This window comes from Tachysurus fulvidraco, chromosome 4, assembly GCF_022655615.1.
Source record: "Tachysurus fulvidraco isolate hzauxx_2018 chromosome 4, HZAU_PFXX_2.0, whole genome shotgun sequence".
Lineage (NCBI taxonomy): Eukaryota > Metazoa > Chordata > Actinopteri > Siluriformes > Bagridae > Tachysurus > Tachysurus fulvidraco.
Genome location: NC_062521.1, coordinates 15,957,076 through 15,982,587, shown reverse-complemented (window position 1 = coordinate 15,982,587; position 25,512 = coordinate 15,957,076). Strand labels below are relative to the sequence as shown.

Genomic DNA, 25,512 nt, shown 5'->3' with positions numbered 1-25,512 from the left:
GTCGAATGCTTAAGAAAGGAAAATGGGGAAAGAATTGGACAACACATAATCTTCCAGTTTTAACCACTGCTTTAATGCAGAATGTGGGGTATTTTACAGAAATACAGCCACAACAGTCTGTCATATAAAGAATTTATTGTGTTGCTGTCATCTCTTGTTACAACATCAGAAATAAAGAGTGAGCCTGATCCAGAGGCTGGTCTGCATAGCAAAGCCCTGGATTACACAGATGACGGACAAATTCCTCTCTCAGAAGCAGTGAGATGTAATGCCACACCATTATCTGTTTTTGCATTGAAACTTGAAGTAGATGTGGCCGAAACCAGAAAAGTTAAAACGTAAACAAAACTAGTGGCCTAATTTAAGCTAAGGATGAACGGTCAATGCAGCACACAGCCTCTCATTCATGTTAATGAAGGGGAACATTTGTTAGCACCACAGGCTTCGTATCTCAGTAATCAACTGTACCTATGTGAAAGTAAATAATGACTTTTTTTGTTGCATATAATAATATTACTCAACTCATTAAATATTCACACAACTTAAAGGCGAGTAACGGGTAAGGCTTTATTTCTAGAAGAAGAAAATCGAGCATTGTAAAATATTTGTAAAGGAGACTATACTGTAGCTTTGGTTTCCGTCACCAAAAATGATGGTACCCTACATACTGATAAGATTTCTTACAAATATAAAGCTAAACATTATACAAATCTGAGAAGTAATCCAAGGAAAGGATTATCAGAAACAAGCTACCAGGGAATCAATAGCAGGTTTGCAGATATTTGAAGGTGAAAGCTGCAAAAAAAATTACTCTTATTTATATTTTTATGTACATGGGAAATAATTGCAATTCTATATGGCAATTAAGATTTAAATTGAACGAAATCTCTGACAACCCTGTAATATTTCGTTTGGATACTCCAAACATCACTTCAACTCCAATGCTACGCTTTTTATTAGGTTTATATTCAGCTTGCTAACACTGGTTCATTTTCAAATGTTTTATACAGGCAAAAGAACAAGATACACGGGAGATAAAATGATAGGAGACTAATCCATTCCGTGAGATATGTAATGTTTACACCACAGAATGAGCACAGATACAGGATGGCAGGCCGGCGATACACAGACACGGCTGCTTGATCAAGAAATCTGTACTAAATGGCTGGTAGCTGCTAAAATGCAAGCTATTGCTGAGATTTTGCTCTTTACTGTCACTCTCAGCAACAGTGACATCATTAACACTGATGTGCAAAAAACACTTTCCTCTCATTATACTTCTGTAATACTGAGCAATCACAACTGGAGGCATTTTGGGCTTAAAACCTACCTCTACACAATAGGTGTTGTTACTATTAAGCATACTTCATAGTAGGCATGAGTGTGCTGTTTGGAACAGAGCCTAGAGTTCTATCTAAATGTGTGCATTCACAGCTGTGATATTAACCTGTGTTTATAGTGCAGTACGGCCCAGTTTACAGACTGTACAGCCGGGATGAGCCTGGAATAGCATTTGTCTACCAGAGAGGTTGACATTTCAAAATCCAGTGCTTTCTATGTCCAGTGACAATTACCCAGACATTTTAAGTGATAATACTCCAACTGAATAAGTGCTATCCAAATAAAAAGTGAAGTAAAAAGCACTACTGTAGCTATTCTAACCATGTCTTCCAATTCAAAGTACAGTCAAGCCATCGATATGTTATCAACAAGAACTACACCAAAAAAAAAAAGCTGAGACACTTGTGGTGGACACATTTAGCTTTGCGTGCAATCACAGGGAAATCAATTTGGCACACAGCAGATACACAGTGAGCGTATACAAAACCAAGTATGCAAAGTCTAACAATTTCAAAAACCCACAAAATAATTCAATTCTTTGCAATAATCACTTTAGAACAAGACAAGATCTTTTTAGATCTTTTGTGTCCAGAGATGTGTGATTAAAATCAGCATAAACATTCTGCTACTGAAGATAATCAGAACAGAACAAAAAAAAAAGACATTACAAAAACAGCCCAAGTGCAAATCAGTCTAATCTGGAAAGTTATTCAGTTAGTTATTCAGATCTCAATTAATAAATAAGCAGGATATTTAAGATTTTAGTTATTTGTATAATTCTTTTAATAATGCTGAAGTAGCCTCAGGAAAAGGGGGTTGACTTTCAGATTCAGTGTCATTATATAAAGAAGCATCATTCCTATGTGGGACAGATTACTTTCTTACAGTAAAATACATATTTTTATTCAATTCACACAAAGACTTAAAAGTCTTAAAACATCGTAAAAGAAGCATTTAATAATTGTACCATGTGTAAAACCAATGCAAAGTGTCAAACAAACAAATGACAATGTGCACAGAAAGATCAAAAAATTGTAGCAATTATCAAAACATATTTTTTTTTAAATCCTATCAACAGTCTGATTCCTTCAGAGGTTTAAAACAATGCTTCCTGCATGTCACTACTGTGACTCTGTACACTACACTTTTCTAAGGTGTTTTTGGGGGATTAAAGAGCTAAAGAACTGGTTTCAAAATTCAAAAACTTTATAACCTACATAAATTACAGTTTAAAGTAAAAAGTTGCTAGCAACACAACTTGGGCTTGCTGGAAGCACTCTTAAAATTGACAGTCATCTAATCCGGCAAGGTAACGAACAACGAAAAACAGGTGCTATTGCAGAGGCGTGTGCTCCGAAAGTTTATTTTCTCCCACACTGCGTCGTACAACTAATCAATATATATATCAACTGTTATGAGGACTCGAAATCAAATCAATCTTCTCTAGTGGTACCGTCCTTTAGCGGATGGAGATATTCAAAGCAGACTGAAATGATTGCAGCTAAAATGCTGTCATGCAGTTAATTGAACAATCTGAATGTAGAGACAAGTACAAATCCATCCACATCCCTATGCTCTATTACATACAGCACGCTGGAGGTAAACTGCCGATTAACTCAGACCCTGCTCGTATCTCCCCTTGATCATCATGTTCAGCAGTGGACCAACCTGTCGAAAGATGGAATAACAAAGTCCGTTATAATTTACTACATCAACAGCTTATGAAAACCACATGATTGTGCTTCCCAGAGTAACAGACTGATAATGACTATACTTCTTCATAGACTGTTGCAAACGGATATTGGGCATACAGAGTTTTTTGGGGTTTTTTTCTCCTTGTTAGCAACAAGCTACCCAGATAACTTCATGGTCATGTGCGGTCATGATATTTCCTACACTGCTATACTCAGTTCTTTTCCTATATTGTCTTTTGTGAAGAGGGCACACCGTGACAAATCATTCTTCCATTCTTCTATCACGTCTTTGCATGTTACAAATTCAAAGAGTTTAGAGTTTTAAAAAAACATTCGGTCTTTAGCATCCACATGCAGATGAATGGAAGTCATTGGAGCAGAAAGTGTAGTGTGACCATGCCTTAAAAGTAGGAACTGCAAAACAACTGCAGCCTTTGTTCCTGGGTTAAGTGTAGGGCAGACAGACTAGGAGACGGGACCCCACATGAGGCCACAATATTTACGGACGGTCATAAAAACACACAATCTCCTTCTGTTTTATTCAATTACTTTACAAATTAATCTGAGAAAAATTAAAAGATGGATTGTATGTGCTAATATTTTGGAATATTTCCATGATTGACATTCAGACAAGACATATTTAATTAATAATTTTATCTGTGATGATATTTTCGCTTTCAGCATGCTGACAAGCTGCAGACAATACAGTTCATCAAAAATGAACATGTCTCCTGTCCATCTGGCTCTGCTAAATGAACTAGTTGTGTGTCAAATCACATTCTTATGTACTATTCTAGATACAAACACAACAAATTTTTCTCTATTACAGTTTTAAAAACCTCTCATGTAGCCTCAACCCTACTGAAAAAAAAGCCTTCTGGAATTTCTAGATTAGATAATACCTTTAAATTTAAAGTGAGAGTTTTCTATTTTTTGATATAGCCCATAATAGCAATCATGATGACAGTGGAACGTTTAAAGAGAGACGGAGCTTGTCTGTGTGTTTAACGTCACTTTGCATAAAATTGTTTGCCATTTCACAGTTTGATGTGGAAACCTGATGGACTAGGATGTTTTGGCTCTGGCACACTGTCTACAGCCTTTAAATCTTTCGGATGTACAAAAGATACACATCAAGTATGTGAAGAATAAAGCAGCATTAACGTTGCTTATGTCATGCATCAAGTATAAACCATGCTGGTGGTGTGACACAACCGACATGGATTATTTTCCTCTAACAACACAACACTTCCCTCTACACCTGTAATTAAGCACTAGGAATATTTGGTTTTTAGTCTTTTACTTTTCATATTTTTAACTTCTTAAAATTTTCAAATTATTACAGAAGGCATTTATTATAAATCATGAATTTAAAGGAATGTAGCTTGAACTCTCAGAAAATTCACACAGAAATTTGTTCGCCTGGTCTAGACACTATCAGTGGAAAGACTGTGTGAACATATGCACTGCTCACACCAAACATGATGACTGGTACTATTTTATAGCTTGTGGATGTGAACAAGGAAACTCTCATGTGAAAAAGGTTTTATATAAATTCCAGAACAGCTGTCAAAACCTGTATGCTCAATTTCTAATTTTGCTTAAAAGCAGGTTAGCTACAAATATTTTTGTATCTAGGTTAAGGTCAAAAGACAGAAGGACCATCTCCAGTGCACTTCTCCAGTGTTTAAAAATAGAAAGAAAAAACACTGTGATTGAATGCTCTACTTCTCAGTACCTCATGTGGGTCCCCCAAGGCTTCTCCTAACATCTTTTCAATGTTTCTCATAATGGCCACCTTCTGATGGGCCTTCAGTGGGTATTCTATCCTCTTTGGAGTGGGTGCACCCTGAAAAGAACAACACAGGCATGTTTCACTTGTGATATGAGATCACATGAATACAAAAAGCTTTGTATGTCTGGATTGACATTACAGGCAGTTTTGAAACGAGTCTGTGAGCTCCGGGAGTAACGGGTTCTACAATGTGTGCATTCGTGCAGAACTTGTGGAATGGTGGGTAAACTGAGAACTAGGGATCATATCGAGCTACACAAATGGTTATTAGGAGATCATTTGAGAAATTATTTCCAAATCAATTTCAAAATATTTTTGGGTGTTCAATATCCCATGTTGTTTTTGATGCATAGGCAGAAGCTTAGCAGTTTGTTTACCATTTTTACAAAAGATTCACTTGGTTGTATAAAGTGACTCTCTGAATCAGGGGTGTCAAAGTCAGATTCTGTCATGTTTTTGAGCTCATGAAGGACCTTTATCTAAAGCCACTAATTTTCTCTTAAACATATTATAAACTATTCGTATTATTATACACAATCTATGCTAGGCTCTGAAAGTAGATTAGAAATTCCTAGGGACAAAAGAGTCTGTAACAAACAATTTAACTAAATCTAATTTTAGGAGACATGATTTATTATACAAATTAGAAAATGGAAGCCCAAGATTGCATAGGATGGCTTTGTATGCTCTAGTAGTACAGTTTCCCTTAACTGGAACCAAGTAGCCCAAATCTGTTCCTGTATGACAATGTGTGTGTGTGTGTGTGTGTGTGTGTGTGTGTGTGTGTGTGTGTGTGTGTGTGTGTGTGTGTGTGTGTGTGTGTGTGTGAGAGTGAGAGTGAGTGAGTGAGAGAGAGAGAGTTATAGTTATATGTGGACATGGCTTTCATGGTTTGTGTGGATTAGTGTTGACCTCAACCTAGTGTTGAACTGGGGGTGAAATGGCAGGTGGAGAGTTTAATTCTGGCTGCAAAATCAGTCTGCACATAAATTACCTTGTACCAGAAGTTGACAGTGATGGTTTCTCCTCCATTTAACAAGGACTCAATGTGATGCCACCTGCAATACAAACAAAAAGCATGTGTTACACATTGCAGTTTATGTTCAGCTGGACAGCACACAGTTTAACTCAATTATTTAAAAAAATAGTGTTTCAGTCTAATTAGTTTATAAAGATTTTTTTTCATGGCTTGTCTATTGATTTCTCATGAATTTCTATAGCTGAAAAATCCACAAAAAATTAGCCTGACCATTCAAACCAACTAGAATTCAATAGGATTTGATTAAATCATTTAAAACCCCAATATTGTAACTAAATCAAACTAAGTGCCTCTTACCAGTACATAGGAATGTACAGCACATCACCTGGACCAACAACAGCCTCATATCCAAAGGCATTTTTAAATTTAGGAAACCTTTCAAAATCAGGGTTTTCAAAATCGACCTACAATACAGAAAAAAAAATGCAATTAGGAATTATTTTGTCAATGTGCATATACTATAAAATACTAAAAGCAGTAACTAAAACACTTGCAATGCAAGAAACAACAACTATAGATTGGCGTTTCCTCATAACAGCATTAGCAATAATTAAAGGTTTTACATGGACATTAAACCACCATATGTTTTATAATGTGCTCAGTCTAATGCATGACAGTTTCTACAGAAACAACCGGTAAGTTGAATGTGTTAAATAAGCTGTGTATTTGTACATACTGAATATTTTCTGTAAGGAGGTGTTTATTTGGAAACAGTCAGCAGTATTAGCACTTACAGAAGCATTAAAAAGTCTTTAAAAAAAAAAGGACTTTGGTTTCTCAGTAACATGACGAGCTGCATATTTGGTTTAACTTTAAATGAAAAAAGCAGCTGCTGAGAGAACCATGGTTTATAGCCGCTATAACAAGTGATAACAGGAAGTTGTACCATCTTTATTGATCAATAATGCCTTAAAAATTGTTTGCATTGTCAAATGTGTGTGTTAAACCAGGAATAAAACATAATAATGTTTTATTCCTGGTTTAACACACACATTTGACAATGCAAACAAATTAGAAAATAATCAGCTTCTAGGTGGTAATCCATGACATCACTCGAACTGTTGATTATTTTCCTATAACAGCACGTGCTGTGTTTTATTCATTACATAATATTTCATATTTCTAGTTCAAGATTTTCTTTTAGGTAGATTTTTTGAATTATTAATACCTGGCTCTGCCGGTCACATGGATGATGAACAGGGTAAGGGTAGAGACATTCAAACTGGTCTGGTGGGAAAAGGATGCATCTCTTGTAACCTTTGATTTGTGCAAAGAAATTCTGCTGCTCATCATAATGTGCTGGTGTCACGTTGCCTTTTCAATGCAAGAGAATCAGAAGCATGCCAAAAAAAAAAAAAAAAAAAAAAACAGCAGAGATACGTAAATATCAGACAATTAAATATAACATCATATCAGTGTTTTTGTGTGAATGTCTACGCTACTAAATGGCATGCAATACACCATGCTATGATATGTACCTTCCATGCCTATGAGCAGCAGATTTGATGTTAGCTGCCCCCAGTTTCGTTTGGTTTGTTGTTTGTTGATCCAGTTCCAATTAAATCCCAGAAAATCCACGACAATTTTCCGCCCGACTGTGTCATTCAGGGTTTGCTGCAAGTATACTCTTTAAAAAAAAAAAAAAAAAAAAAAAAAGGTTCATTGACTACAAAAGTCATAGAATTGACAGAAAATTAAAAATACAGACTTTTATTTTTCTGTTCATCAATTACTTTCAATATCTAACTAACTACTTTTAATAACTACAACATGTACAAGATGCACCTATAAAGCAGAACATAAATACTGGGTACATTAACCAACAAACTGGCAGCTCAGTGTAACACCTTGTGCCGTTTTTTTAGAAGTAAATCATGCGTCTTGATAAGAGATATAATATTTAAACTACAGCTCAGTGGAAAAGTACACAAAGTGGCCTGATAGGTTTCCATGTCAAATGTACTTTTGGCAAACAATGAATAAAGTCATGCAACTCAGCAACTAAACAATGAATAATAAAAGATCAATGACACAGTTAAAATCCATCTGTCATAGTGTACACTATATGATTAGCACTAATCTTTTCATACCAGACCATTTTTGTGTCATACAATAAACAAGACAATAATAAAATCATCATCATCATCATCATCATCATCATCATCATCATCTCAGACATTCAGAGCAGATCTGGAAAACACAATTTAAAATGTCAAACAGGAAAATGGAAGTACAGGGACAAAGCAAAAGAAGCTGTACTAGGAAGTTTGCACTAGGAAGGTTTTGCATTAAGTTACAGCAAAGTCAACACTAATCAGGTCAATGGTATACATAAACTTACACAAGTAGTGTAACACAAATAGAGCAGTCTGTGTCCTATTCCACTTTACCAAAATAAATGTTGCCCTGTATGTAAAATGAGCATAAACTGACTCGGCACAGATTAAGTATTAAACGCCAACTAAAAGAAAGACAATTCTGAATTAAATACAGAACAGGCCGTTTGAAATTGACCAAACGCATTGTCATAAATACTACTAACCTTTTTTTTTTTATAAATTAATGTTATTTTAACTATAACTTTATTACAGTTTGTGTGCAGGTTGCTAAATATTTAATGTCAGAAGAGAGCATCAAGCTCAGAGAAATAATTTGCATCATCATATTCCCTGAGCTCAGGCAAAATTATGCCAAGTGTTGCTTGAGCCAGACTACAATGAGAAAACACATATAGCTAACATTAGACCGCCGAGCTAAAATTCAACCCACAGAGGAACACGCTGTACTGTATAAAATGGCCAGCTGCATGCTGGCATTGATTGCAAAGCACTATTTAATGGTTGTATTGGAGCATATATAATATCCAGAAAGTTGAGATATAGACATGAATAATGTGTGGTAAAGATTACATCTTGTTAAACCTCTCTCTAATTGTATGTAAATGCGATTGTTTATTTTTCTAAGCTTCAAAACAACATGTCTAATTAAGGCAGTGACAGAAGTGCATGAAGAGGTCGATGTTCTTTCTGCTTGTTAGTTGGCTGACGCCTAGCAGTGATTTTATTTCCTCATTGGATTTCATGCACCTTGACATGTTTCACAACTTCAGAGTGGTGGCTAAAGCGAGCCAGGCTCAGGATTGTTGATTGGCGGATGAGGGTTCAAGCCCTAGCACTACCAAGCTGCCCCAGTTGGGCCCCTTAGCAAGGCCCTCAACACTCACTGCACTCCAAATTTGGGATATGTAAAGAAAGAAATTCACTGTCATGTAATGTATATGTGACAAAATAAAGCCTTCTATTCTATTGCACACCTGCTGTTACAGCAATTTGCCCTAAAGGCTTGAAGCAAAACTAGCAAATTAAATTTGTGCGGAAAATATCGTTTTCATAAAGACATATGAGCCAAGATGTTTTTGTAACAGGTAAATGATTCATTAAAACACCTTACCTCTGTTTTCCATTCAGCTCCTCCATTTGATGCATCTTTTCTACAAACTCAGTAAACTTCATCTCTATTCTGCGTGACTTTGGCACAAAGTTCTCAAAGTTTGACATTTTCTTCTCATCATAATACAAGAATTTGTGGTTTTCAGCAATGTACACAGAAAAGTCCCCATTGCCAATGTTCTCTTGCAAGTAATTGATGTCCCACTTGAGTGCTGGATATACTAAGTTGGTATCTGTTAACACCACAGGTTCCTACAAAATAAAAATGGCAGAATTATTATGTATAAGTATACAGATATAAACAGACTTCTAAATCCCCTACATTTAGCCTAACAAGAAATAATATAGGTCAAGCCTAATACAAACAGTGGTGTCCAAACACAATTCATTTACCCAGTTCCATGAAGGAAGATAGTCAAAAGCTCTGGTCAGTTACAAGTTACAGTTACAGATAACAAATGCCTTTGGATAAACCTACATCATATAAGGCTAATCCCAGTGCTTAACTTTGATTTTGTAGTGAAGATGTGACCATATTTCCACCAGGATTAAACAAGGCTTGCTGCCAATCCAACCCATCTATGATTTCATTATTAAAGCAGGTGAAATGAAATTTCTAAACTCATGGGGCTGATGTAATCTGATGGATGATTCTGGTTAGCAATTTAGTAGCCTCGATGTCACATTTACCAAATACAGTCCTGTTCAGCTCAACTCAACCAGAAGAAAATAAAAGAAAACATGTCGTTTTCTTGTCAGGATAATACCATCTTAATTTTGTATAATTACAGCTTTACTTAAAAAAAGACTATTATGTCTGGGTAGATAATATTAGTTTTTCCCATAATGGATTTGATATTTTACAATTTACATTTTTTAAATTGTTACACTTTCTTGTGCAATCTAAAAGGGGCAGTGGTAAATCAAGCACTTGAGGCACTGGATTGGAATGATGATCGAAGTTCAAGGCCTAGCGCTTCCAAGCTACCACAGTTAGGCCTTGAACACCTCCAGGGGTGCTGCATCATGTTTGAACCTGCACTTTGACCCCAACTTACAAAGTTGGGATATGTGAAGAAAGAATTTCACTGTGCTGTAATGTATATGTGACAAAATAAAGGCTTCATTTCAAGGAATAACCCCTGGCCCTACCATACCCATTTCTTTTACTGCATTTTAAGGTGCTTCACTCTGATTATTTTTCCATCACCATGGCCATTAGCCATGTCAGAGTTTTATTCCTTCTCTGAGGAAATCAGAAACAAACTGACCTGTTTGTCCAACCTTGCAGTCATCTGATCATTTGAGTCTTGTCTAGATGGACACGTTAGTAATGTTGCTGGCAAATGCTGGCTGTGGGTCATAACTTGGCTAAACTAAAGTGTATACACTATGAGCCCATTAGGTCTAATATGTTGATTAGGAGTTATTATATTATATAAAACCATTTGATATGAATATAGTATATAAAAATGTTTTAGCACTTCAATAAATAAATAAAAAATGTAATCATTTTGAAACTATCTGAAATGAAAATGAATGTGTGTTACGTCCCTTCCCAAACCCACACATATGTTCACATTCAGACATTGGACTTATTAAAACTAAGGCAAATTTAACTCCTTAAGGGTAATGCAACATAAAATAAAGTAGAACTTAAACGTGATCTTTACACGTGCATTTGGGCTTGGTTTCGTAAAAAATATCTAATTGCTGACTGTTACACTGCTATAATCTGCCAGCATGTTAGATAAGGTAAGTGCCTATGAAAGCGCGTGTGCTGTTTGTCTGCGGGTGTGCGTGCGTGCGCGTGCAGTGCTACGTGACTGCAGGAACGTACAGCTTTTCGGTTTAAGCAGATCTGCGGGCTAAACACCACCACATAGCGGCCAAAGCGAGGCCACAGGCGGCACGACATTTTGATGTGAATTCCGGCTCTTTTAGGTGAGTCACATCATTCGGTTCATCTCACAAATAAGAACCGACTCTTTCGGCATCCAAAAAGGTCCTTCTTTAACTACAGTCGAAGTGGTTTAATTAACATAAATCTTAGCATTGTATTGTATTTTATTAAACGAATTCATACTCATTCACACTACAAATGTGCGTTGACTAAAAGTATGCATCATTGACTTTTTATTTATTTGCCTTTCTGTGCATGTGGTTATTTATTTGCAAATATTTATTTCAGTAAAAGTGAAAAAAAAAAGTCTCACTTACGGCTCTCGGAGTTCACCTAAAAGAGTCGGTTCAAAGATCCGACTCGTTCTCAAACGACACATCACAAGCAAATAAACAAAACAATATATTAAAAGCGTATTTCAGAGCGGTTTTGTTGTTGTTCTTGTTGAGGTTGGTGATGTTTAGAAATAAAAAAAAAGCTACCCTTAAAGCCGAGATCTCAATAAAAAAGATTCTTTTGGGAATAACTCGATTTGCACTTGCACCAATAAACCGTGGAGGCGTGACACCGAGCTCGGCCTGTTTACACTCCAGTAGGAGTTTTACGGCTAACGTTAATGTGACTAAAGCTGCAGCTTCTAGGCTTCAGTAAAGCTCATTAGTCTACAGGTAAATCTGTGCATCCTACGTGCTTTAAGATGCAGCACAGTCATGTAAACCCATTAAAATAAACACGGTATCCTGCATATCCGACGTTATTTACGGTCAAATAAATAAACTAACGGAAAATGACAGTTGTATTACTGGAGAGCTGACAGAGAAGTGTATGGTGTGTTTTGTGGAGGTTTAAAGAACTACAGCCACTGAAATGTTCGTTCAGCTAAATTAGCGTTAAATAGGATATAGGGCTAGACATGTAGACTAGTCTAACATATCAGCATGACAGTGTTAGATAACCTGCCTGTTTAAAAACATCAACAATACGGCATGACTTAGCAAGCTAATAGTAACTAGCTAGCTCTCCACCTGCTCAGATACATACGTAGAGTATATACATGTAAACACAAGCGTTACCTCATTGTTGATTAGGATCTCTGCTCTGGGGTCTGTATGAGAAAGTCGTGGGATTTGTTTTGTTTGAAACGGGTATTTGCGAAGCTGGTCGTCAGTCCAGCCCGAGCCGTGAGCATCTAATAAAACGTTAGCTGCATCGGTGGATGTCGGCTCGGCTTCAGCCACTGTTGCTGTGGCCATTTCCTCCGTCTCCGTCTCTCTGTGTGGGTGATTGTCCTTTCAGGTGTTGTTTTTCTCCACTATAGGGTAATAAAAAGGTTATAGGAAGTTGATACCAACTAGGTAATTCGGAGCTGTTGAGTTTCCCGCAGAAAGTCTGCTAGCTGAACAGACGGATTCTGCAGCTCACGTTATAGCTCCGGTTTGTTTAGCACCAGTGACGGCGCTGTGTTTTCTGTTCCGGAGGCGTGAAGCCAGACACACTGACTCACTGGTACGATACTCTCACTCTCTCTCTCTCTCTCTCTCACTCACTCACTCTCTCTCTCTCTCCCCCCTTTTATTATTAAGAGCCACAGAGAACGCTAATAAACTAAATCATCATTTATATATACCTTCATAAACTGTTTTATTTCGAAATTAATACTATAAAATGTTCATCTTGTACGTAAACAAGCACAATAACATGCCAAAGGTGATTCACTAATGATTCGATTCTTTTAAACGAATCGGTCAAATCGAACCTCACCGAGAAAGAAACAGTGTTTTACCTGCTCCCGTAACGTCTCTTTTCTCCAGGAAGATGTGTGAGAGATATGTTTCCTTCACTGAGAAGGTGCACACATATGAAGACAAGGGATTTTTGATGTTGCGATTTTTGATGTTGTGAATCGAACAGCGCATGATTCATCTGAACTCATTGTTCGCTGCAACATTGATTCACCAGTTAATTGTATGAACAGCGAATATAGTCTCGAATACTATTTAAATGGAACACCATTGTGCATTTTAGTATTTAAATGGTAAATAACAGGGGAAAAAAAGAAATACAATTTTGTCAATATTTTAAAATGCTTTTAACTGTGGTCTTGACACGCGCCCATCCCTATGTTCAATCACTAATCAGGGTTGCCAACTCCTCATGGCTCAGCATTCAAAACAGTAAAAATGTAGCCAGAGGTGCAATGAAACAAAGCCCTTTTTAAAACAAACTTAGTTATAAATAATAAATAAATGCAAAATGTAATTTTAGTAGCTTTCAAAATAAGGTTAAAAAAACGTATTGTATGTAGAGAATCAAGTCTGGTTTAATGGTGAAGGTAGAAGAATCTTCTTTCTAAAGATTTGTAAAGACTTATCTCCAAATCCCTTTTCAAGGTATCATACATTAGCAAAACAACACAGAAATGGTTGCATTTACATAATTTTTGAAAAAAGAAAACAACAAAATGCCTATAACAGCCCCTGAACGTTTTCTTCTGATAAAAAAAAAACACGCTTCAACCGATGTCATAACATTTATTGTCTTCTTTTAAGGGTTATGGAAAATCAACATCATAAGAAGGATATGAACACCTTAAAAAACATTGAAAATAAACAAAAGTACAGTGCTAAAGTGCCCTATGAGATCTTATGTTGGGATCTGGAAAAGGTATAAAACAAACGTTGAATGTTTCCAGGGGCACAATGACCTCCACTGTTCTGAAATGTATAAAGTTTGGAATCTCCAGGACTTTTCCTAGAGCTAAAAGGGCTTTGGTCAGAAAGGTGTTTAAGAATCCAGTGGTGACTCTAACGTAGCTTCAGAGGTCCTCCACAGAGCTGCAAGAGTATACCAAAAGGACAGGCATGTCACAAATACCCTATTAATCAGGCCTTTATAGTAGAGTGGCTAGGCATATGACAGGCATTTACTCTGAGAGCAGAAAGAAAATTATTCTCTAGTCTGATGAGGCAAACGTTTTGTGCTGAAATCCAAGTCTCCAAGTGCGATATTTTGTAGAAAAAAATAAAAACAGATACTACTTATCAACTATGATAAAACCATGCCATATACTGAACCATGGTGGTGTGAGCATTATGACAGCATTATTAAGATATGATATTAAGACACATATTTCAAGAGACCTGGAGATGCCACTTAACAAAAACCCATTTCTGTATGAATATATTATATTGCCTAAATCCAGATGTGCAAAGTTTGTCAAAAGTGTTTCTACAAAATACTGAATAAAGGGTCTTAATGCTTAAGATTTCAGTTTTTGATTTTTATTCACTCATTCATTTTCTACCGCTTATCCGAACTAGCTCGGGTCACGGGGAGCCTGTGCCTATCTCAGGCGTCATCGGGCATCAAGGTTTTTGATTCTTAGTACATTTTAAACATTCCTAAAAACTGTTTTCACTTTCTTTAATGGGTTATTGTGTGTAGATTTTTAAATAAATCCAATTTAAATTCCATGGTAAATGGAGGGTAAAATACAAATAATGAGTTCCATTTACAAGGCTCAAATTCAAACTTTCATGAATTAACAAGCTACATGATGTGCTAGCTGTTCATGTAATAGGCTGTGTGTGTGTGTGTGTGTGTGTGTGTGTGTGTGTGTGTGTGTGTGTGTGTGTGTGTGTGTGTGTGTGTGTGTGTGTGTGTGTGTGTGTTTGTATTTTGTATATCCCACCATACCTTTAATGAGACATACTTTTAATAATGATATCAGTGGAACGTCTTGACAAGTATAATAAAACGTGTGTGTGTGTTCAGGGTATGAGCAGTGACTCACAACTCGAAACAAATATTCAGAGAGTTGTGAAGCAATAATGCATGTATGTGATTTTGTCATTATACATTATCCAGCAATAACATGACAGAAAATCAAAAACAGTAACGTGACATTTGCAGTAATGGTAATGAACTTAACAGGGGAAATAAATAGTTGAAATATTGAATATTGAAATCATATGGAAATAAAGTGATGTATTATGAATGAATTAATGAATATCATTAAATGTTGTTATTAAGTGCAAAATGTGCAGTGTAGAGCAAATTGCTCTACAAACTGATGTGCAGAAAATCCAAGGTAGTGGGTGTTAAATGGATTATTTCAGGTTCTAGGTGTTCTCCTGATTAGGTCCCGAATGGCCTGTGGAAAGAAGCTCCTTCTCATTCTCTCCGTGTTTGCCTTCAGGGAGCAGATCACTTCCTTGTCCACAACAGAAAAAAGAGTCCATTATTGTGATGGCTGAGGTCCTTCACAATCTCCCTGGCCTTGGTCCAGCAATGCTTGCTGTATATGGGCTACAGGTCAGGGAGCTCAGTGCAGATGATAAACTCTGCTGATCGTCTCTGGAGAGCTCACCTTTCCTGCATTGCAAACCAGCCTGTGATGCTTCCCATCAGGATGCTCTCAATGGTGCAGGTGTAGTATGTTCTTAGCACCTGACATGGTACTTTTAAATGTCTAAGATGGTAAAGTTGCTGCCGGACCTTCTTTAAGAGGTTGTTGTGACAGGTCCATGACAAGTCCTGCATGATGTGAACAGCTAGGTCCCTTTGATCATAAGATCTTGCTTTGTCCTGAGTTATGAAATAAAATAAAAACAATTTAATATCTGCTGCAGTTGCTTTAGGAAGAGAGCAGGGAATTATAACAGTACCTTAAGAAAACGTGCAGAAAATGACAAAAAGTCAATTAGTTCAAAACTAGTAGAAAAGATTATTCAAAGGATTTGTTGTTCTGAGTAGATTTTGGCACAAAATTTGTCATTTTTATGGGGTATTCATTGTATACCATGTGTGTTAAAAGGGAAAGGTTCAGAGATGAGAGTCAGCACAGTAAGCACTAACATTATATATATAGTATGTGTAGCCTGGACCTAGATTCCTGACCTGAATTATAGTGCTGAACTGACCCTGATGTGATACTTGGTGGTAAATCAAAGGAATCAAAGCATAGATCGTTTGATTCACTTACAAATAGAGTCAAATAATTAAATAGGTCCTTTGAGCTATAATTTCCATGACAAAAAAACATGCTTAATAAGTTTTAATTTCCATTACTGTGAATCAAGTTAGTTTTGATTCATTTGATTCACTGCTCAGAACAATGTTCACAACTCTGGGGTACAAAAAAGGATGTATAAATATAGGCTCTTTATTTCACATGAATATTATTTTACATGACTTAATTTATTTTTTATTTCATTTATTTATTTATTTTTATTATATTTATTTTATTTGTTGCTTTGTTTCTTTTTTATTTAAAAGTTTTAAATAAAAGTTTTAAATAAAAACAATGGGTGCCTCTATGATATGCAAACCTAAGACACAACTCAACAAAACATGGTGAAGTTCATTAGGATTATAAATGTGACCATAGTCTGATACAGACACGTTATGCAACTTCTTTCATTTCACCAGCAGATGGAACTGTGGCATTGCTCTCATGTCCTCATGAAATCACACACTTCTGTAGTATGCTAAATATTTTCATCCTGAACCTACTAAGACCTTTAGATATCAACTACTGAGCTGCATATGCAAGTCATTTGGCATAAAACATTAAGTAAATGTAAATCTTATAGTGTGAGAAAAGCTGGGGTTGTCAAAAAGTCCAAAGTTTTACTATAAAGATTTGATTTAAAAAGGATTGGAAAAAAAAAGAAAAGAACTAGCTTAATACATTAAAGTCACATTCATTATTTCTCTCGCTGGTGTTGTGTGTTTCTTTACATCCTTTACAAGGTTGTATCATCACTTTACTTGATGAAAGAAAATCAAAATGAAAACAAACAAACAAACAAATAATAAAGACATAACCTAAATCATTTGCTAACATAAAAATTGCTACAAATTTTCTGTACTTATCTTTATCTGTAGTATTTTAAAAGTCTCTTCAATGCATTAGTATTTCTTGTTTTGTAAGTAGTACATATATATGTTGTTTCTCAGAAAAGCGTGCCATGTAGAGTTTATGGTTCAGTGACATCGGAAATGCACACTGACCTCCTGAATCATGTGAGCAGATTTAAACCTATGTGTGTGCACATCTCCTAATCTTCAGATATAAAACACCTCAAGAATTTGCTCACTGCAAATCACTGTAAGTGGCAAGACAGCCTTATTCTTGACTAAACAAAGTGGAACAAAATTGAACGTAATTAGATTTATTACAGTTGTAAAAAATATAGATATGTTTTTTCAGTTATATAGCTGTATTTTTTTTGTATTCTGTATGCATCAAAACAACAATTCTGTGATTATAATGCTGTGTTTTTCCATATTAAAAAGGATCCATGTGATAATTGTGACAGGAAGTTTATGTGATAACCATTAAAATAGCAGCAACAACAACCATAATAACTTATAATTATAATAGAGGTGATGTTATTAAAAAATGTTTAAAATAAATAATTAAATAAAGACCTGCTGGAAAGTTACAATGTACTGAAAGTGAACTGGTAAAAATCTTTTTTTTTTATTAGTTCAGATGACTAATAACTTGGAAAGGATAAATCCCAAATAAAGAGGAAGCAAGTTCAGTAAAGCAGTCTATGCTTGCAAGACTATTAATGCATCACTTGGTGCAGATTTAATTAGCTGTTTTAATAGGATATCACTTTTGCTGGGTCTTAGTTTTGTCGCTGCATGCTACAGTAGGGCTGGCACTTCTGCAGGTGGGATGGAAGCTGGCAAGTATTTGTTTATGAACCCTCCTTGTCTAGGTACAATACTTGAACTAACTTCTATTCATCAAATAGTGTGAATCCATGCAAAGCCTTTTCCCAAAGTCCCTTTGAAGGCGACAGGCTATTGAAGGAGGAGGAGAGGGGGATTAGCTTCTTCAGCAGTGGTGCATTACCGAGGGAGCTGATTAGCTCGCCATTCATTGTTAAATCGAGCAAAGGAAGGCCCTAGAGGAGTGAAAAGAGCCAAATAGGTGGGCTTGGAATAAAACATCCACAGGAAGCCCAATACAGGCCACATGAAGTTTCCCAACATTTTTTTCCCCAAGATGATGGCGTGAAAAGGAGATTAGCATACAAAATTAGAGGCAAGATAATTTGAGGGGCGACTTGGTCCATGTTTTCCCTCTGTCTCCACAAAGTTAATTAAACCAGTATTAAACAGTAAAGAAACATCCAAGTGCCAAGGCGTTGGGAGTTCTTTGAGGATTACTTAGATAGAAAAAAGGGCATTTGAAAAGAAGAAATTGAGAGAGGCGTGAAGGAAGGAAGACTATAATTAAAACTCTTTGCTTATTGTTTCTGTGCCCCAGGGTTATCTGACACTAAATACAAAAAAGAATTAGCAAATCTATATGACATGCTTAAAAATTTACAATCCTGGCAAACAATCTACAGTTAGTATATAAGTACTCTTTAAAATAAGCAGGAGTTCATAGAAGTATACACACTGGATTTATATGCAGTATATTTCATTTGATATGTTCATGCAGGTTCAACATTTATAATAAAATAATCAGATTACCCATAATCATTTCGAACCACTTATAGTGACAATACACAAGAGTGCAGTTTCTATTCGTAAAACACATACTTACCAAATACAGAAAAAATGAGCTATTAAAGGGCACATTACATATTTTTAATCATAAAAGAATGTGGGACGAAATACAAAATAAAAAAAGATCTATCCAACAAAACACCACTACATGAAATAAATTAACAATATACAAAGTGCTTCATCTTATTTACAGTTCATTTACAGAGAGTATGATTATTATCCCCAATTCAGAACACGGTAGTTTTTTTTTTTTTTTCAGATGTATTATAATAGAAAGAATACAGAGACACAAATTTGTGTTGCTGGAATGCTGGGAGACACTATTTTAAAAAATGTCTTATTCATATTCTACTGAACCCTATTTTATGGTTAAATACAGTTGTCAGTGCTAGCTTATAAATGCAAGCTGAAGTGACTGGGTATATTTTGAATACATCTTTGAATACATATCAGCCAATATGTGCGTGTGCGTGTGTGTGTGTGTGTGTGTGTGTGTGTGTGTGTGTGTGTGTGTGTGTGTGTGTGTGTGTGTGTGTGTGTGTGTGTGTGTGCGTGCGTGCGTGTGTGTGTGTGTGAGATGTTTCCGTATTGATAGCAATGCCTAACGTGATATTTTACGATTATTTTTTTCTAGATTTTAATCATATATTTGTTTGTATATGATTTCTTTTTCAGTGTCAGTGTTTTTATTTTCTGATGCACTGTCAAAATTGCAAGGTTGAATATATTAAGGATTACAATGTGTCATTTTCAAGCCTTAAAGTCAACATTAGTGCTTCTTCTTTAGACGAAGGCTTTTTCTTCGACTTGCGCTATCATTCTTGACCTGTTTAGCTCTCACACAGTAGTACTTGATGACAGTCTTACGGCACTGCTCACATTTTACTGCACAACACCAGTGGAACTTGCAGTTACAACTGGATACAGTCTCTGCCCTGCGCTCCTCCACAGCCAGGCCACAGTCACTGCATAGCCGCTTGCAGCTACGTTTCTCCCACTTACTCAGATTCTTGCCCTTTTTTAAGCACTCACGGCCTTCAGTGCCTGGTAGGCCTAGCGTACGGTTCTCAACACAGTAATCAGGAGAATCCTCCAGGTGCACCAGCTCCTTACGAGATATGGAGCTGAAGGTCTCAGCGACAGCCCCACGACTGGCAGCACTGTTGCCTGCACCACGCAGGAGGTCCACTTTAATAGCCCGGTGGTACTTCTCTTTCAGGTAGTTGCCCACTTCTCGAAACTCAGGCAGCTGAAGCCAGCAGGTCTGAGTGGTACAGCTGCCAGATACGCCATGGCATTTACACGTCCTTTGCATGGTCCCTTTCACAGCCTGGTGTAAGAAAAGATGGAAAATGAAAGAAATTACCAATGTGCTTCAGAAAACTATGCATCACTCTTAACCTGCAATTCTATATGAACAATCTTTGTCTATCATTTATTCACTAATTTCAGCATTTGTTCTCCTTTTCCACATTTTAAAGACACTTGAATTTGAATTCATCATTTCTCAAGATAACATACAATGAATCCATTATTGCACAGACTATATGTCCAAAACATCCAATTGAAAAAAAAAAGGAATTCATTTGGATAAAGAAAAGCAGGTTCAAGGTTCAAGCTTGGGTGTTTCTCTTTTTTTCACCTTTTGTGCTTGCACAATATATCTTGACTTCAGATGAAACAAACATCTGTCATTTGAAAGGAAGCGTCTCTTTTCTCAGGGAGGTATTTGCTCTTGATAGGAGGCAGAATCAAGGTTTCACAGTGAGCCGAATTGTTCAGCACAGGAAAGGGGAGTATTTATTTAGCAAGGCCATTGTCAACATGTTTTCTGCCATAGGCAGACCCAATGGTTAGTCCATTCAGGATGAAATGAAAAAGAATTCTTTTGCATTTTTTTTAGTTACAATGATGCTCCAGGTGCCATAGTGAGCTGACAAAACCTGCAGACGGGGTACTGGCAGGAAAAACAAAGCACTTCAGCTGCATGGATGTGATGCCTGTGGCTCTCTCAAGTGCAACAAAGACCAACATAAACGTAAGATCCTTATTGCTAGAATAAAACTAAATGCTTATTTGAGAAGAAACAGAATACAGAACCTTTGCAACGTGTGGCCCCCTAGGTCCTCTAATTAAGCTCGCACCACTGATCCCAAGAATTTTGAGTTGAGTTTGTCATAAAGGACATTCACAGGCTGTAAATAGGCCCATCTGGTACAGCGCAAACACTGTTGGGGGAATGAGTGGCACCTTGCTTATAAGGCCATGAATGAAACTCTTGGGTGGTAAGCGATCACTGGAAGCACTAAAAATGATTCAAAAGGCACTTTACATTCTGTTGGTGGTCAGGAGAGCTGCCTATGTTTCAAGTCCCATCTTGTAATGCAGGAATAAATCCCCCACTCTAGCAAACTATCTCTAGCACCCTCTCATAGTCTAAAGTCCGTGGGAGAAACTAGAGAAGCCTTTTTTGACATTCAGGATACCTTTCGTCCAGCTTCGTTGTTGTGCAGGTTCATGGCAGCACGCGCATCTTGCCCAGTTTCTAATGCATCCACAAACTGTTTGGAGATGGCCTCTCCAAAGCCCACATTATCACTGCAGCCTCCCCACAGCCAGCCTTGACCACCTGAAATGTAGTTGCAAAGAAATACATAAACTAAAAATATTTGCCTCCTGTTGGGGGGGTCTGGGGTTGACTCCAGACCACTTATACAAAACTTACAGTGTTGTTTTTACTGTTGTCTGTCATTGTGTACATCATCGTGTTCTTTTTTTACAGTATGTGTACTTACCTCGTTGACCATTCCTGGTGTCATCACAGCCACAATTATCAAAGTCTCCCAGGCTGCAGTTCCTTGTGAGAGTGTACATAACCCCAGCAGAACTGATGGCATGAACAAAAGCTGTCTCCCGGGTTGCTGCAAATAGAAATGAGCTTGAAGCTATTTCTGTTCCATATTTTTGTTCCATATCAGCACATTTTGAGAATATTAATTTTTATATCTACTAACTTCACCTGCATTTCCATGTAGAGTACGATATTAAACACTTACTTATGACTGTTTATGGGTTTGTTTGTTGAATCAAACAGTGAAGCGCACAGTTGGCATAAGCTCAGCAGTCTCTCAATTAGGCAGGGGTCGGCACTAAACTGGGTCAGGTTTCCTTTTAGCACTTGAAGAATTCCCAGTGAAAGGAGTCTAAGGCAAACCTTTGACCCACACCCTTCAGATTAAGAGGACATCCATTTCACCGTAACATCTAGGTGGCTTTCTATTTACTACATGTGTGGTTCAAGTGATTCGAGAAATGTATGTACTGTATGTGGCTACAGTAAATAAATAGTTCAAAAGGATTGGATTGATGTTACTGTATCTGATTAACAAAACCGTATGCTAGCTCATTTAGACTAGCAAATACATTTTTTGTTTACTGTGTTGGGTTCCACAAAACAATAGTCTATTCTGAGACCTTTATCAAATCACACACACTTACCACTCCTGAGTCCGCTGTGTGTGGAAAGCTGAAGGGCTCGTTCTGGACAGTTCCAGCGCTCCCACGCAAACTGATACTTGCATTCTTCAATCCCACTCTGAGCTCCTGCAGCTACGCTACTGGAATAGATCAGGTAAGCCTGCAACAGCAGAAATACTTATACAACTTGATCCTTTTCACACAACCACACCCAGCCACCCACCCACACAGACACACACACACACATCTTGGGTTAATCTATTGCAGGCTCACATGATCTGTATAAACTTATCTATCAATTAAGTTCAGATTCGGTTTGATCTCCTGTTAAGTCTTTAACTGTAACTGTTCTAAACAGTTGGATCCTTTACCATGTAAATGGGTTCAAGTAGTTCAAATCTAGGAATTCTAAAAAATATGAATTATAGTCTACCCTAGCATCAGATGATATACACTCTAAGAAATCATTTCCAACAATGAATGCACTGTGAGAAAAAGAAATGTCACTGACATGCACCATTTACAGAGTAATCATTTATCTTAAAATAATGATCTAGTTAAATCAGTGCTATGATAGCTTGACTCTCTGATTTAAGATAAAGATCTTAAAAGATCAAAAGAAAGTTGGCTTACTTTTGGCCCAGTCATCAGGAAATTATTCACTGACCTGGAAGACAGCACAAGAGTGTTAGCTCTCCCCCATGACCAACACTTTTCTACACAAAATTCTTAAGACAAAAGATTGTACCACACACATTAATATATACAGCAAACAAACAAATAGTCATACTTTTATTTTTCATAGATATACGCAGACAGAGTACTGATTACAATTACTACAAATTTGATTTCTAAATTTAGATACAGTTAATTTCAATTTTATTATTTTAAAAAACAAACCAAGGGGAAAATCTGTGAGAGGATGAAAAAGTCTATCACATATGGTTAAGTTAGATGTGGAAGACGTTCAAAATGATAGACAACATTCAGATAGAAAATTGAGGGGATTGCCCAGGGATTGCCCAAAGCGGTTAAATACAATTTTAATACCAGTGAGTATTTTTTTTTTTAGAAAGTTATTAGAAGAGATGCAATCTTTTGAAATCCTGTTCTTTTAACTGTTATTATATTCACACATTGCTCCTTGTCTGTTTGATTATTTTTGACAGCTGCAAACATCAGGGAGGCCTAATGCAAAAAGAAGTCTTTAAACTTTTGCACTCTACAAAACATGTATGGGTACAATTATAAAGTTTTTTGTTTCTAAGGTCTGTTTTATATGTTAATAGTTGTTGGTTATGATTAGAACCAAGAAAGAACAGAGAGGACTCATTGTTCAGCTATTATTCAACTATTCATCATGATTCATAATATCACAGATGTCATTAAATCTAAATCATGATGATCAATTAAACATCAGATGATTTCATTACAAAATCCATTGCCAACAGGTTAAATAGGCTTATAACTAAATAAATGTAATACAAGTCACTTACACAGACATTCAATCGACCAAGACAAAAGTAAATCTTTGGTGAAAGCAATAATCTTGATTTTTAATACCATGAAAATGATAGCAATTGTAATATGTTAACATTTTCACAAGATAGTAGTGCAATCATTTCTATTATATTTTAAAATGTAACTCACCAACTGCAGCAAGATTTCATGTGAACCATCAAAATGAAAATGTAATAATAAACGTCCAAATGGATGAACATCCTGCGAGCGCGCCGTTAAAGCCAGATGTTAGCCTAGAAAACGGAATCAGGCGCAGCAGATTCTATATAAGCTACAGGCAGCCTCTGAAATGGATCTGCTCTCATCCCAAACCGAGATTATCTGCTTAATTAAAGCCTTTTCCCCCCTTCTTAGCCTTTCAGCCAATCAGCACTATTGTGCCAAGTAGAGACTGAAATGATCAAAAGGGCACAGTGGCTCCCCGGGGCCAAATAGCGGGGAAGAGCTCAGTGCGCCTTAACAGTTGGTGCGAATCCATATGAATTCGGACTGGAGATCGCTGATCTCCTCAAAAACTCAATTTACCCAGTGTGATACAGTAGCCTGGGAACAGAGGATGGTCGGGGATTATCGTGTCTATCAAACATCAAATGTTATTTGGATTTGTCTCTGTTGAGGAAAATTGCGCACTTTTACAGAGGAGATTTCTTCATCCTTAATCCAGACCAACCTCTTCATGTAGACTGGACATTTTTACTGGGGTGTTTTCCTTTTACGAAACTATAAATTGTACAAATCGTAATATTTGGACATGGGATTTGTGTGTGTGTGTGTGTGTGTGTGTGTGTGTGTGTGTGTGTGTGTGTGTGTGTGTGTGTGTGTGTGTGTGTGTGTGTGTGTGTGTGTGTGTTCACTGTAAAGTTGAGCGTCTAGCACTCTATAATCAGCTACTGATGCCTAAAAAATAGACCAGCTAAATTATCAAATGCAAGACTGAGCAGACGTGTTCATTGGAAAGAAGAGACCGAATTAAGAGGATGAAATGAATGGAAACTGTGCAGATCGATGTAATGAAACTAACGGGTCATGACAACACTGTGTTTGCTCTCCTAATCCTGACAAACTCAAAGCTCTTTTGTTGTAATCTTCAATAATCTCCAGGTCTTTCACAGCTCAAGCTCTCTCTAATTTAAGATTAAGGAACGTTAAGGAACTTTATTATAAAGAGATACTTAATATATAATCTCGTTATTATAAAGAGATAATTAATATATAGTTTATTATATATATATAATATATAATATGATATATATATTTTTATTTCTTTTTTAAGTTACAATTTTTTATTCTGGTACAGGCAAAAAAGTACATTTTGAATTTAACAATCTACATTTTAAAATAGTTCACATCTTAAAAAGACTGAAAAAGGTTGTAATAAATGTCATAAATAAGTTTTGTGTAATTTAATTGCTAAATCAATGAAATGAAAATGTCTGGCACAATCACAAAATTTAGTTGAATTAAAATTTTGTGAAAATTAGCAGTAAGAATGCGCAGTAACAGCTGAGATTTAGTTGCATTTTCCCCTGCCACATGTGAGTTTAAGGAGTGCAGTCTGCAGTCAGCAGAGGGGGCCAGTGTCCAACACACACACACACACACACACACACACACACACACACACACACACACACACACACACACACACACACACACACACACACACACACACACACACACACACACACACTGTACTCATGCCTTTCTGTTTGACATTAGGCTATTAATTCTGTTAATTAATGCTATGCCTACCTATA

At 36.6% G+C, this 25,512-nt stretch overlaps 2 protein-coding genes and 1 long non-coding RNA gene across 4 annotated transcripts; 1 reads left to right on the top strand and 2 right to left on the bottom strand.

Moving 5' to 3' along the window:
* Positions 1-51: 51 nt before the first annotated feature.
* Positions 52-13,158, bottom strand: hif1an (hypoxia inducible factor 1 subunit alpha inhibitor). 2 transcript variants are annotated; one of them, XM_027141848.2, is made up of 9 exons: positions 13,005-13,158; positions 12,295-12,533; positions 9,320-9,570; positions 7,348-7,496; positions 7,038-7,183; positions 6,167-6,273; positions 5,825-5,888; positions 4,774-4,884; positions 52-3,009 (listed from the first exon to the last, which is right to left on the bottom strand). In XM_027141848.2, exons 2-9 carry the CDS (start codon positions 12,472-12,474, stop codon positions 2,953-2,955), a joined length of 1,065 nt encoding a protein of 354 aa, XP_026997649.1. In that variant the 5' UTR covers positions 12,475-12,533; positions 13,005-13,158; the 3' UTR covers positions 52-2,952. The 2 variants fall into 2 exon arrangements, with proteins under 2 accessions (XP_026997649.1, XP_047668084.1); XM_047812128.1 differs by lacking the exon at positions 13,005-13,158 and having other exon boundaries at positions 12,295-12,757.
* LOC113639760 lies at positions 11,124-21,690 on the top strand. Its single transcript, XR_003439893.2, has 3 exons — positions 11,124-11,262; positions 20,661-20,795; positions 21,540-21,690. It is a non-coding gene; the product is annotated as an uncharacterized LOC113639760 (long non-coding RNA).
* wnt8b (wingless-type MMTV integration site family, member 8b) lies at positions 17,772-24,175 on the bottom strand. Its single transcript, XM_027141847.2, has 6 exons — positions 23,885-24,175; positions 22,868-22,901; positions 22,256-22,394; positions 21,553-21,678; positions 21,244-21,386; positions 17,772-20,087 (listed from the first exon to the last, which is right to left on the bottom strand). The coding sequence occupies exons 1-6, from the start codon at positions 23,953-23,955 to the stop codon at positions 19,527-19,529; spliced, it is 1,074 nt and encodes a 357-aa protein (XP_026997648.2). The 5' UTR covers positions 23,956-24,175; the 3' UTR covers positions 17,772-19,526.
* Positions 24,176-25,512: the final 1,337 nt, after the last annotated feature.